A 15,231-nucleotide genomic window follows, 5' to 3' on the forward strand; every position below is an offset into this window, starting at 1 on the left:
TAATTTCCTTTCTTCGACATATAAACTACTGCATTCTTACGCTGACATCTCAACACTACATTCCTCCACATACTTCAATTCTGATTTTTCTTCTCCACTCGATCTGCTTCCAGGTTCCAAGCAACTCCCTCAAGTAAACTCAGGACATCTCACTGGGGTCGATAGATTCTAGTTCAGTTCAATGTCTCCAAGACCCTTTGACGGTGTTGTAATTCCTCCTCTTGATTCGTTGAACATACTTGGTATTACTGTAACATCCACTTTATCTTAGAAACTCCCACACTAAGGAAATAGCTAAGTCTGCCTCTAAGAAACTGGAAATCCTGTTTAGATGTCGAAATTTCTTTCCTTTATACAAGGGACTGATCAGTCCTTTGTATGGAGTACTGTTCTCACATCTGTGGTGGTTCTGTATCCTTACTTGACTGAGCTGAGTTGGAGTCGGTCGAACTTTATAAACTCTCTCAGTTTAACTTCAGAACTTGACCCGCTTGCCATACGCCACATTGTTGGTTCACTTTTCCTCTTCTGTAGGTATTACTTTGGTTTTGCTTTTGAGAGCTGGCTGCTTGTGTGCTCCCATTATTAGCTAGACTCGGGAAAGTGCTGTGTCACATGATTCATGTGTGGCAGCTGGCAACTTATGGAATAGCCGTTTTGATAACTGTTTCCTTCCTCCACCTTGAAGCTTCACAGGTCTCTACCCTCTACTGTCTTTCCTAATAATTATGGCCTGGAACATTTCAAAAGACATTTTTCTCTTCCTCCAAATTTCATAAATACTTTCCCTGGTCTCTTTTTTTCCCCTTTCATTAACCTTCCTATATTTCAATTAAGGCCCAGCATTGGTGCGGACTTTTTTCCGTAACTGGAGTCTACAACGAGAAAAAGAAAGTGGAAGGAGTCCTCAGTGTGATCATTATCTTGCAGGAAATAAACTTTAGCATTCTGTGTGTGAGACAGATTTGGGAATCGACATTGTCCCTTATGTGCCTCCAGAGTCCCATGTTAGGAGAAGAGTTAAGGAGACAAGTTGTCTGCTGACAACAAGTCAGAATAGCTTTCACACATGTGGAGGGGGAAATATCACGTAACAAGTTGTATATGATCGTCACCTGAAGAAATACACGCAGCTGGGAGAGGAGGACCAGAGGTGGGCAACAACGATGGTACCAGAATGAAGAGAGCAGACCACAGGGGAAGGATATAGGCTTTTTTAGTTGACCCACCTTTGAGAAGAGAAGAGTAGTGGGTGATCTAATCACAACCTCTTTTTTAAAACAGACCGAGAGTTTGGACGATGAGTAAATTCTTCGAAAGATGGAGAGCTAGAGCAACCAGAGGACATAACACGAAATTAGCAAGAAAATTGTTGAAAACCAAGTATTAAAGTACTTTTGTAGCACTATACGTACGAGTGGTGGATGGACGGAATGAGATGACTGAGAACATGGTTGATGGAGACAGCATACAAGAATCTAAGATGTATGCTAGTAGAAAATGTTCAAGAGATAGACGCTAATAACGTAAAACTTCCTTGCCCGCACACTACAAGTAGGTAGCAGGTAATTCTGCAAGAATCAACAGGAACAAAACCACTAACAACAACAACAACAATGATAGGGACAGCAACAACAAATTTTGGATTGTGTCCGAATTACAAATGTTAACATAATATGCAAAATGTCTGACAAACTTAACCACCTCGACAGTTATTTTGGAAATACAGAATGATTTCTTAATGTATTCCATAACTTTCGGAAGCTCTTTGTTCCTTGCTTTAAGAAAATGTCTGGAGGTTCATGTTGACTCCTAATACCCGCTACCGTGTTCCTTGATGTAAGAAAATGTCTGGAGGAACATGTTGATTCCTAACACCTGCTACTGATGCTTAACTCTCAACGTCAGGAGCGATTCGATATCTGTGGTGGTGTTGTCCGCCAACCTTACCAAGTGAAGGTGTATCAGGCAGGAGCTGGGGGGGTTAGGTGAGACCCTACACTGATGTGGTGTTCTTCTGATATGACCTACTCTATCCAGGCAACGTCAGCCGCTCATGTAACCTTAAATTAACCTGAATATAGACTTAACCTGGTCTACAGTTATTACGAAAAAACCAGCAAATATTAGATTATGATTACGATTAATATTCATATAGTTTATACTTATGTAAATGACCTTTTCCTTTCCACTTCAATCACTCTGTTATCATAGAAGACATCAGAGAGAAGTGGAAGTAAAGAAGGGTTCTTAGCTCCAGATGTTGTGATATATCTCTATTTTTGCACGAGAAGAGGTAAAGTCTTGAGGCACGTGATATGAAGCAGCTAAGATTGTATTTGCATATTCGCCGGCTGGATGACGTCACTCATATGTTTGTTTCTCTTTGTCAGGAAATCCTCGACACGTCAAGAGATTTAACGAACTTGAAATAAACAGATTCATTATGTGGCATTGCAGCGAGATGCTTGACTCGGATAAACAAAATAACCAAAGGAAAAAGTGAAATCCAGAGAGTAATCTTAGAAAAAATCCGTTGATAGTCTAGAGCAAGTGAACACAATGATCAAGAACAAAGAAGGAGTCAGAATCGAGCACAGAATCCGAAGCAAAATGGCTTCGCCACAGAGTATATTTCTCTACTAGGACAAGGAATAATTTAACCGTCCAAATAGTGCGGGTAAAACGAGACTGACTGGCAGTGCGAACCATCCAGGACACATTTGACCTCAGATGAAACTGACTGGCAAAGAGAACCATCCAGGACACAGTTGACGCGTAATGATGGATGCAAGCCTTATACCTATTTAGTGAAGGAAAGAGTTTTGTGAGGACGAGGGCATAGTAAAGAATAGTATAGTAAATATCAATAAAATCTGAATTGAGTATGGATAGAGAGATCAAAAATGTTTAAGTAAGTTCGCCCTACAATAACTGACAAAAATATCTATTTCATTATCGAGTGAATGAGCAGAAAAACAGGCAAGGAATCTTTTGGTTTTTTTAAATAAAATGTGAAATTAATGATACAGCTCCCTTTCTGATAAATTTAGGTCGTAAGCAGTTACAAAACCCGAATATGAAATGCCAGTGACCCAAATCATCAAACCACATTGGCTCTTTTTGGGTTGGGAGCGTCAATTGCATCATCAACTCTTGTCCGCTTCTGAGGCCTCACGTTGTCGTCTGGTCTCTCCAGCACTGATCTGAGGTACTCGCTCACCAGCAACTGTTTTGCTCTTTTAAAGATAGTGCTCAATTTTGGGCGATCTGCTGCTATGCCGGTGGCTTTCTTTGCAAGGCTTTGCAATTCCTCATCCTCCACCGGAGCATGTTTGAAGATAGATTTAAGTACCCTCCCTACTTGGTACACTTGAGTCGGTGGGCCTAGACAACAGCCATCATAGATCTCAGGGGCGTACAGGGGGTTCTTTTCCTCTCTTCTCCACCCAGGTTTGTACCCAAATTTCTGTGTCATGCCCAGGTCGATGATAGTTACCCTGGGCTCGGTGGACGTTTCTTCTACGACTATATTGTTTGTCTTCAAGTCGGCGTGGGCAAGATTTGCCTTTGTCATTTCAGTCATGATATGAAGAATTTGTGTGATAATCTTGACTGCATTCATTCTGGAAACCTTCCCATCATGGAGGAGCAATGAGAGAGATGTTCCAGCATAAACTGTGACGATAGCTGGTTTAGGCCACAACGAAACACCCACCAGTCTTATCATTCCTACAATATCCTTCACTCTGACCATTTGTCTTGCTTCCTGCAACAGCGACTCACACTGATAGTCCAAATGGTCTCCCAGAAGGATCTTAACACACAGGGGTACTCCATCAAGTCCATCGATTCGGTAGCAGGATCCAAAGGAACCTTCTCCCAAGAACAGTCCTTCCCTTTCGGCCTTCTCAACCAGTCGATGGTCCACTTCAGGGATGCCACTCTCGGAAAGCTCACGTCTCAACATTTCGTAAGTTGCCATGACCTTTACCTCGCAGGGTTGGGTGGTAAGCTGAATATCTCTCTGGTCAGGAACCTTCTAGAGTTTGTTATGATCTTGCACCAGATGTTATGAAATTACGCGTCCATAATGCTATATCCGAGATGACTATTATAGTGAGGTAGAAATTACTGTGGGTTTCACCTGATGAAGTGTACATAATTACAAACACTAGCGTTTGACCTGTTGTAGTGTACATGGGTAGAAGAAACACATGGTTCTGTCCAGTCGTAATACTGAAGAAGTCTTCAGTACTGGGGGTTTAACCTGCTACAGTGTAGATGTACGCATGAAACACTTTGGCTTGACCACTTGTAGTGTAGATGGAAGCTGCATACACATAGGCTTGGCCTGTTATAGTGCAGATGGAGGCATGAAACACTTTGGCTTGACCACTTGTAGTGTAGATGGAAGCTGCATACACATAGGCTTGGCCTGTTATGGTGCAGATGGAGGCATGAAACACTTTGGCTTGACCACGTGTAGTGTAGATGGAAGCTACATACACTTAGGTTTGACCTGCTATAGTCAAGATGGAAGCAGGAAAGATTTACCAGATGGAGGCTACAAACACGGGTGTTACTTGTACAGGGAGGATATAACACGGGTTTGACCTGTTAAATTGTAGATAGAGATTACGAACGATGGTGTTTGAATTGTTGTAGTGTAGATGGAGGCTTAAAAATACATGGACTTGACCACTTGAAGTGTAGATGAAGAATAAAAACATTCAGAGTTTGACCTGTTGTAGCGTAGACTGAGGCTTGAAATATATAGGTTTGACCAGTTGTAATGTGGATGAAGGGGGATGTGACCAGTTGTAGTGAATGTGGAGCCTACTATAAACACAAGTGTCTGACCTCTTGTACTGCAGATGGAGGCTAGAAACACAGTTGTACTATGTAGAAGGAGACTAGAAAACATGGATTTGACCAGTTGTAGTGTAAATGGAGGTTGCATACTCTGTAGTCTGACCTATTGTAGCACTACGTATGTGGAGGGAAAACACTTGGATTTGACCAGTTGTAGTGAAGATGAAGGCTAAAAACAATGGGTTAGAATGACATGGGGTTACACACTTTTAGTGCAAATAAAGGCTAGAAACATATTAGACGACTTACAGTGAAGATAGAGGCAAGAAAAAAGTGGATTTGACATGTTGCACTGTACAAGAAGGTTACAAATACATGGGTTTGACTACTTGTACTATAGAGGGGGAGGGGGGTTGTACAATCACTATTTAGTGAAAAATAAATATTAAAGGACAATGATGTGAAGGTTGGGGTTATAATAAAGCTGGTGGATTAAGGAGGATTCATACGAGTCAGGTCAAAGATCAGTAGCTTCAAGGGTGTAGTGGGGATGAGTGGGTGTTGAAGATGAAAGTATAAAGCCCAGTGGCGTTAAGCGAGTACTAGATGTCACTCTGTAGTGAGGATGGCCTTTGACCGGGATCAAAGCCCGACATATGACCTAATCGTTAGCGGTCAGATGAAATGCGCCTTCATTACAGCACCAGTCGTCACCTTTTATCTAATCCGCGTGGGGCAAGTTATAAACCGGAGGTGGCGAGGTGTAGTGAAGTTGAAGGTGTAGTGAGAATTTATAGTAAAAATGCAGGTATAGGGAAAATGGTAATATACAATACCCACGATGGTGCAGTAAAACAAAAAGATGTAGTGAAGATGAGGTAGCCCTCAATTTGAGTCGGTAGTGAAAATGAGGATATGGTGAAGATACATGGTAACCTATACCATTATCATCAGGTGACATACTAATGGTGTAAAAGGTGTAGTGAAGATAGGAGTGAGGTGAAAATTAAATAGCTGTATATGTAGGTGTAGTAAGCATGAGGATGTTGTAATTATTACAAAATGTATGTAGTGAACATGAGAAGATAGTGAAGATGGATTTTGTTCCAACAATTCTAAGTTAAGGGCCTTTGAAGTTAATAAAGAGTTATCAAGGCTGTACTAAAAGTGAAAGGGTAGTGAAAATGACTTGCGTCTTCACACATACAGATTAAGACAAAGACTTTACCAAGTTTCAGTGTAAATCATATGGGACAGACCAGTTATGGTGAAGGTAGAGGCAAGAAACATTTTGGTTTCACCTTCATACCGTAGATAAAGGCTAGAAATAAATGGGTTTGATCACTAGTACTGTAGATGAAGGGTACAAACACTGTTTAGTGAAGCTCAGTCAGTACTAAAGGAAACTTATTTGAAGGTTATAATAAAGATGAGTACGTCGTGAAGATAAAGGTATAAAGGCTAGTGGCGTTAAGGGAGTACGAGATGTCAATCTGTAGTGAGGATGACCTTTGACTGGGGTCAAAGCCTCACATATGACCAAATCATTATCGGTCTGATCACATGCACCTTCATTACAGCACCAGTCACCTTTTATGTAAACCGCTAGGATCAGGTTAAAGACCGGGTGTCGGGGTGTAGTTAAGCTGAGGGTGTGATCAGAATTTGTAGCCACAATGCAGGTGTAATGATGATGGTCGTAGACGTTACCAACGATAGCGCAGTTAAACAAAAGGATATAGGGAAGATGAAGGAACACTCAATTTGAGTCAGTGGTTAAAGTGAAAAAGGGGGAAATTACATTGTAACTTAACTTATTATCATCAGGTGACAGACCAATGGTGTACAAGGTGTAGTGAAGATAGGATTGCAGTGAAAATTACGGAGCAGTAAATCAAGGATTATCGAGGTTGTAGTGTTCATGAAAAAGTAGTGAACGCGACTTGTGTTCTGACACAGTACACTTCAGGACAAAGACTTTACCCAGTTTTATTGTACATGGAGGCTGGAAATATATGGGATTTACCAGCTATAGCGAAGATAGAAGCAAGAAACATATGGCCTTGACCAGTTGTCCTGTAGATGGAGGTCAGAAATACATGGTTTTGACTAGTTTTACTGTAGAGGGAAGGTAAAAACAGTTTCGTGAAAACGAGTCATTATTCAAGGAAAAATCATGTGAAATTTGTGGTAAAGATGATGATGTTATGAAGACCCATTCGAGTCAGGTCAAAGGTGAGTGATTTCAAGAGTGTAGTGGGGATGAGTACGTCGTGAAGCTAGAGGTATAAAGGCCAGTGACGTTAAGGGAGTGCTAGATATCAATCTGTTGAGAGGATGACCTTTGACCGGGATCAAACCCTAAAATGTGATATAAGTCTTACAGGTCAGATCAAATGCGCCTTCTTTACAGCACCAGTCGTCACCTTCTATCTAAACCTTTAGAATCAGATCTGAGTCAGTTGTGAGTTAGTCATGAAGATGAGGATGTAGTGAAGATATATTGAACTGCATCACGTTCAACACATTCTCAGCTATGCTTTCATATATCTTGTAACAAATTCTTAGACGTCCTCTCTGGTGATTACCTAACGTTTTTTAATCTTGTTATATCGTTATCAGCAGTAGTGTGTCACAATTGCTCTCACTGGTGATGGCCCGGCAGTGTTATATACTTGTATACATAAACCAGTAGTAACTTGGTCCTTCCAACGTTACAGTGTGGTGGGACTCGTGGACACGGCTGGTGTCAAGCATATGGTCCTCCTCCGGGGTGGCCAAGCGACGCCCACATGTTCTTACCTCTAAGTGTGTCGTGGGTTGGTGGTGGTGGGAGCTCCCCCTGATGACGGGGGTCAGGGGGCAAGATGGGCTCTCCCGGGATGAGAGATGGTCAGGGTCATTGTGTGGAGTGATGGGGAGGGTGAGGGAGAAAGGGATGGATAAGGGAATGTTGGATATAGGGAAGGTGAGGGAGAAATGAGATAGGTAGGATAAGAAAGGTGTTGGGGAGGGTGAGGGAATTGGGGAAGATGATCATAGTGGAAGACATGAAAGTAATGAGGAAGGTGAAGAAAGTGAGGGAGTGGGAGGGCTGGTGAACATGAGGAAGTGGAGCGCGGTGGGAGTCTTGCAAGAATTCAACTACCAGAACTTCAGATGGCTGGCGGCTTTGTAGCTTAGACGCTAGTATTAGAGGTCTGAATTCCTGCCAAGTCTCCGGGAGCTTCTAATCTTATCCTGGGAACTTTGTGGTGTACTACAGGGATGGCAACACTGTTGACGGTGGCCTGACCCACGCCCTCTGCATCCCTGACACCAACCATTGTTTACCTGACTATTGTCTACTGGACCACAGCCACCAACCATCGAAAATGATATTCATATGCAAACAAAGCGCCATAATGTAAGTATAATGATGCCTAATTACTGTTCCTCAAGACAATTTGTGATCAGCAGTTGGTCAGACTTTCATCATAAACTATACCAATTATTTCTGACACCAAGTGTTGCAAGGCCTGTCCTCCTCCCCAGGGGATAACCCTACAACACCGAGCCTTCTAGAAGACTCTCATGTAAACTTGTCTTATAGTGAACCAATCCTGGAACCTCGGGTATACAAAGATAGTTTCATACAACCCGCTTTTAACGGTTCTATTCTCAGTTCTACAACGGGTATTTATATCAATGGTGTCGATTTCTCTCTCTTTTGTTATGAACAAAAAATGATGGTCCACATCCAAAGCCTCAGTCCAATATGTTGGCGTCAGATAAAACTATTCCACAATGGAAGATTAATTTGTCGTTACACGAAATACATTGATCAAACCTGACGACCAACACCAACTGAAAATATCCCACTCTTAAGGTTAGTATTGTTTGGTAGTTATAATGGGCAAGTGTGAGTGCTGAGCATAGTACTTAGTTACTGAGGCAAGTGTGAGTGCTGAGCATGGTACTTAGTTACTGAGGCAAGTGTGAGTACTGAGCATGGTACTTAGTTACTGAGGCAAGTGTGAGTGTTGAGGATGGTACTTAGTTACTGAGGCAAGTGTGAGTACTGAGCATGGTACTTAGTTACTGAGGCAAGTGTGAGTGTTGAGGATGGTACTTAGTTACTGAGGCAAGTGTGAGTGTTGAGGATGGTACTTAGTTACTGAGGCAAGTGTGAGTGCTGAGCATGGTACTTAGTTACTGAGGCAAGTGTGAGTGTTGAGGATGGTACTTAGTTACTGAGGCAAGTGTGAGTACTGAGCATGGTACTTAGTTACTGAGGCAAGTGTGAGTGCTGAGCATGGTACTTAGTTACTGAGGCAAGTGTGAGTGTTGAGGATGGTACTTAGTTACTGAGGCAAGTGTGGGTACTGAGCATGGTACTTAGTTACTGAGGCAAGTGTGAGTGTTGAGGATGGTACTTAGTTACTGAGGCAAGTGTGAGTGTTGAGAATGGTACTTAGTTACTGAGGCAAGTGTGAGTGTTGAGGATGGTACTTAGTTACTGAGGCAAGTGTGAGTGTTGAGCATGGTACTTAGTTACTGAGGCAAGTGTGAGTGCTGAGCATGGTACTTAGTTACTGAGGCAAGTGTGAGTACTGAGCATGGTACTTAGTTACTGAGGCAAGTGTGAGTGTTGAGGATGGTACTTAGTTACTGAGGCAAGTGTGAGTGTTGAGGATGGTACTTAGTTACTGAGGCAAGTGTGAGTGCTGAGCATGGTACTTAGTTACTGAGGCAAGTGTGAGTGCTGAGCATGGTACTTAGTTACTGAGGCAAGTGTGAGTACTGAGCATGGTACTTAGTTACTGAGGCAAGTGTGAGTGTTGAGCATGGTACTTAGTTACTGAGGCAAGTGTGAGTGTTGAGGATGGTACTTAGTTACTGAGGCAAGTGTGAGTGCTGAGAATGGTACTTAGTTACTGAGGCAAGTGTGAGTGTTGAGGATGGTACTTAGTTACTGAGGCAAGTGTGAGTGCTGAGGATGGTACTTAGTTACTGAGGCAAGTGTGAGTGTTGAGCATGGTACTTAGTTACTGAGGCAAGTGTGAGTGTTGAGGATGGTACTTAGTTACTGAGGCAAGTGTGAGTGTTGAGGATGGTACTTAGTTACTGAGGCAAGTGTGAGTACTGAGGATGGTACTTAGTTACTGAGGCAAGTGTGAGTGTTGAGGATGGTACTTAGTTACTGAGGCAAGTGTGAGTGTTGAGGATGGTACTTAGTTACTGAGGCAAGTGTGAGTGTTGAGGATGGTACTTAGTTACTGAGGCAAGTGTGAGTGTTGAGGATGGTACTTAGTTACTGAGGCAAGTGTGAGTGCTCTGAGGATGGTACTTAGTTACTGATGTAAGGGTGAGTGCTGAGGATATTACTGATTTACTGAGGACAGTGTAATGCCGAGGACATTACTGAATTATAAAGTAGGTGTGAGAGATGAGGACGTTACTGAGGTACTGGGGCAAGTGTGAGGACGTCACTAAGGCATTACTCCACTCAATACAATTATCAGAATTTTTAACATGATCTATCACGGCATTTCATTCTTTATGTTAGACTTAAACAGCATAAATATAGTATGGAAAAAAAGACAAGAATGAAATGCCTCGTTTAATCATGTTGAGGACTATGATCATTGAATTAACGGGAGTAATGCCAATTCAGTCATGAACTTACTCTTTTACCACGAGAAATATCATTGAATCTTCTATTATTAGACTCATGAAGAATTGCAGCACTAATATTAGTGAAAGTCTATATAAATTGAATAGCTTTACTCTATATAAGAATTTTAAGCAGTTCCCTTTCTTGTCCACATAATAACAACTCTATGACACGCATGTTGCCGGAGTCGAATGCACCAACCCGAACACCACCTTTGGGTAACGCTTGTTTACCAATGGCGTCCTAGCTACGTCTCTTCATTGTATATCAACTCACTGTTACATATCTCTATCCTGTATCTTCCCTAATGATGTGATCATTGCATGAAAGTGCACTTGGGGGCTTATCATGCATTATTTCCCCGTGAACTCATACGAATATAATTGATCGCGCGCTCAATTGTGATTCTTTCCAGTGGGTGTATATATATATATATATATATATATATATATATATATATATATATATATATATATATATATATATATATATTATTATTATTATTATTATTATTATTATACTTTGTCGCTGTCTCCCGCGTTTGCGAGGTAGCGCAAGGAAACAGACGAAAAAAATGGCCCAACCCCCCCCCCCCATACACATGTATATACATACGTCCACAAACGCAAATATACATACCTACACAGCTTTCCATGGTTTACCCCAGACACTTCACATGCCTTGATTCAATCCACTGACAGCATTTCAACCCCGGTATACCACATCGCTCCACTTCACTCTATTCCTTGCCCTCCTTTCACCCTCCTGCATGTTCAGGCCCCGATCACACAAAATCTTTTTCACTCCATCTTTCCACCTCCAATTTGGTCTCCCTCTTCTCCTCGTTCCCTCCACCTCCGACACATATATCCTCTTGGTCAATCTTTCCTCACTCATTCTCTCCATGTGCCCAAACCACTTCAAAACACCCTCTTCTGCTCTCTCAACCACGCTCTTTTTATTTCCACACATCTCTCTTACCCTTACGTTACTCACTCGATCAAACCACCTCACACCACACATTGTCCTCAAACATCTCATTTCCAGCACATCCATCCTCCTGCGCACAACTCTATCCATAGCCCACGCCTCGCAGCCATACAACATTGTTGGAACCACTATTCCTTCAAACATACCCATTTTTGCTTTCCGAGATAATGTTCTCGACTTCCACACATTCTTCAAGGCCCCCAGAATTTTCGCCCCTTCCCCCACCCTATGATCCACTTCCGCTTCCATGGTTCCATCCGCTGCCAGATCCACTCCCAGATATCTAAAACACTTCACTTCCTCCAGTTTTTCTCCATTCAAACTCACCTCCCAATTGACTTGACCCTCAACCCTACTGTACCTAATAACCTTGCTCTTATTCACATTTACTCTTAACTTTCTTCTTCCACACACTTTACCAAACTCAGTCACCAGCTTCTGCAGTTTCTCACATGAATCAGCCACCAGCGCTGTATCATCAGCGAACAACAACTGACTCACTTCCCAAGCTCTCTCATCCCCAACAGACTTCATACTTACCCCTCTTTCCAAAACTCTTGCATTTACCTCCCTAACAACCCCATCCATAAACAAATTAAACAACCATGGGGACATCACACACCCCTGCCGCAAACCTACATTCACTGAGAACCAATCACTTTCCTCTCTTCCTACACGTACACATGCCTTACATCCTCGATAAAAACTTTTCACTGCTTCTAACAACTTTCCTCCCACACCATATATTCTTAATACCTTCCACAGAGCATCTCTATCAACTCTATCATATGCCTTCTCCAGATCCATAAATGCTACATACAAATCCATTTGCTTTTCTAAGTATTTCTCACATACATTCTTCAAAGCAAACACCTGATCCACACATCCTCTACCACTTCTGAAACCACACTGCTCTTCCCCAATCTGATGCTGTATATATATATACATATATATATATATATATATATACATATATATATATATATATATATATATATATATATATATATGTATATATATATATATATATATATATATATATATATATATATATATATATATATATATATATATATATATATATATATATATATATATATATATATATATATATATATATATACACCCACTGGAAAGAATCACAATTGAGCGCGATATACATAAGTATACTTATGTAAGTAGGAGAGATGGCCAGAGAGCGTTATTGGATTACGTGTTAATTGACAGGCGCGCGAAAGAGATACTTTTGGATGTTAATGTGCTGAGAGGTGCAACTGGAGGGATGTCTGATCATTATCTTGTGGAGGCTAAGGTGAAGATTTGCATGGGTTTTCAGAAAAGAAGAGTGAATGTTGGGGTGAAGAGGGTGGTGAGAGTAAGTGAGCTTGGGAAGGAGACTTGTGCGAGGAAGTACCAGGAGAGACTGAGTACAGAATGGAAAAAGGTGAGAACAATGGAAGTAAGGGGAGTGGGGGAAGAATGGGATGTATTTAGGGAATCAGTGATGGATTGCGCAAAAGATGCTTGTGGCATGAGAAGAGTGGGAGGTGGCTTGATTAGAAAGGGTAGTGAGTGGTGGGATGAAGAAGTAAGATTATTAGTGAAAGAGAAGAGAGAGGCATCTGGACGATTTTTGCAGGGAAAAAATGAAATTGAGTGGGAGATGTATAAAAGAAAGAGACAGGAGGTCAAGAGAAAGGTGCAAGAGGTGAAAAAGAGGGCAAATGAGAGTTGGGGTGAGAGAGTATCATTAAATGTTAGGGAGAATAAAAAGATGTTCTGGAAGGAGGTAAATAAAGTGCATAAGACAAGGGAGCAAATGGGAACTTCAGTGAAGGGCGCAAATGGGGAGGTGATAACAAGTAGTGATGATGTGAGAAAGAGATGGAGTGAGTATTTTGAAGGTTTGTTGAATGTGTTTGATGATAGAGTGGCAGATATAGGGTGTTTTGATCGAGGTGGTGTGCAAAGTGAGAGGGTTAGGGAAAATGATTTGGTAAACAGAGAAGAGGTAGTAAAAGCTTTGCGGAAGATGAAAGCCGGCAAGGCAGCAGGTTTGGATGGTATTGCAGCGGAATTTATTAAAAAGGGGGGTGACTGTATTATTGACTGGTTGGTAAGGTTATTTAATGTATGTATGACTCATGGTGAGGTGCCTGAGGATTGGCGGAATGCGTGCCTAGTGCCATTGTACAAAGGCAAAGGGGATAAGAGTGAGTGCTCAAATTACAGAGGTATAAGTTTGTTGAGTATTCCTGGTAAATTAAATGGGAGGGTATTGATTGAGAGGGTGAAGGCATGTACAGAGCATCAGATTGGGGAAGAGCAGTGTCGTTTCAGAAGTGGTAGAGGATGTGTGGATCAGGTGTTTGCTTTGAAGAATGTATGTGAGAAATACTTAGAAAAGCAAATGGATTTGTATGTAGCATTTATGGATCTGGAGAAGGCATATGATAGAGTTGATAGAGTTGCTCTGTGGAAGGTATTAAGAATATATGGTGTGGGAGGCAAGTTGTTAGAAACAGTAAAAAGTTTTTATCGAGGATGTAAGGCATGTGTACGTGTAGGAAGAGAGGAAAGTGATTGGTTCTCAGTGAATGTAGGTTTGCGGCAGGGGTGTGTGATGTCTCCATGTTTGTTTAATTTGTTTATGGATGGGGTTGTTAGGGAGGTGAATGCAAGAGTTTTGGAAAGATGGGCAAGTATGAAGTCTGTTGTGGATGAGAGAGCTTGGGAAGTGAGTCAGTTGTTGTTCGCTGATGATACAGCGCTGGTGGCTGATTCATGTGAGAAACTGCAGAAGCTAGTGACTGAGTGTGGTGAAGTGTGTGAAAGAAGAAAGTTAAGAGTAAATGTGAATAAGAGCAAGGTTATTAGGTACAGTAGGGTTGAGGGTCAAGTCAATTGGGAGGTAAGTTTGAATGGAGAAAAACTGGATGAAGTAAAGTGTTTTAGATATCTGGGAGTGGATCTGGCAGCGGATGGAACCATGGAAGCGGAAGTGGATCATAGGGTGGGGGAGGGGGCGAAAATTCTGGGAGCCTTGAAGAATGTGTGGAAGTCTAGAACATTATCTCGGAAAGCAAAAATGGGTATGTTTGAAGGAATAGTGGTTCCAACAATGTTGTATGGGCTAAGGATAGAGTTTTGCGCAGGAGGATGGATGTGCTGGAAATGAGATGTTTGAGGACAATGTGTGGTGTGAGGTGGTTTGATCGAGTAAGTAACGTAAGGGTAAGAGAGATGTGTGGAAATAAAAAGAACGTGGTTGAGAGAGCAGAAGAGGGTGTTTTGAAATGGTTTGGGCACATGGAGAGAATGAGTGAGGAAAGATTGACCAAGAGGGTATATGTGTCGGAGGTGGAGGGAACGAGAAGTGGGAGACCAAATTGGAGGTGGAAGGATGGAGTGAAAAAGATTTTGTGTGATCGGGGCCTGAACATGCAGGAGGGTGAAAGGAGGGCAAGGAATAGAGTGAATTGGACCGATGCGGTATACCGGGGTTGACGTGCTGTCAGTGGATTGAATCAGGGCATGTGAAGCGTCTGGGGTAAACCATGGAAAGCTGTGTAGGTATGTATATTTGCGTGTGTGGACGTATGTATATACATGTGTATGGGGGGGGTGGGTTGGGCCATTTCTTTCGTCTGTTTCCTTGCGCTACCTCGCAAACGTGGGAGACAGCGACAAAGCAAAAAAGAAATATATATATTATATGTATATATATATATATATATATATATATATATATATATATATATATATATATA

General features: G+C 41.8%; 1 protein-coding gene across 1 annotated transcript; it reads right to left on the minus strand.

Moving 5' to 3' along the window:
- Positions 1 to 3,103: 3,103 nt before the first annotated feature.
- LOC139761500 (calcium-dependent protein kinase 4-like) lies at positions 3,104 to 3,970 on the minus strand. The gene has a single exon (XM_071685764.1). The coding sequence runs from the start codon at positions 3,968 to 3,970 to the stop codon at positions 3,104 to 3,106; it is 867 nt and encodes a 288-aa protein (XP_071541865.1).
- Positions 3,971 to 15,231: the final 11,261 nt, after the last annotated feature.

This window comes from Panulirus ornatus, chromosome 40 (assembly GCF_036320965.1).
Source record: "Panulirus ornatus isolate Po-2019 chromosome 40, ASM3632096v1, whole genome shotgun sequence".
NCBI classification, from domain to species: domain Eukaryota; kingdom Metazoa; phylum Arthropoda; class Malacostraca; order Decapoda; family Palinuridae; genus Panulirus; species Panulirus ornatus.

Excerpts from the sequence above, each read along its gene's own strand:
- LOC139761500 (XM_071685764.1), bottom strand. The coding sequence starts at position 3,970 with ATGTTGAGACGTGAGCTTTCCGAGAGTGGCATCCCTGAAGTGGACCAT.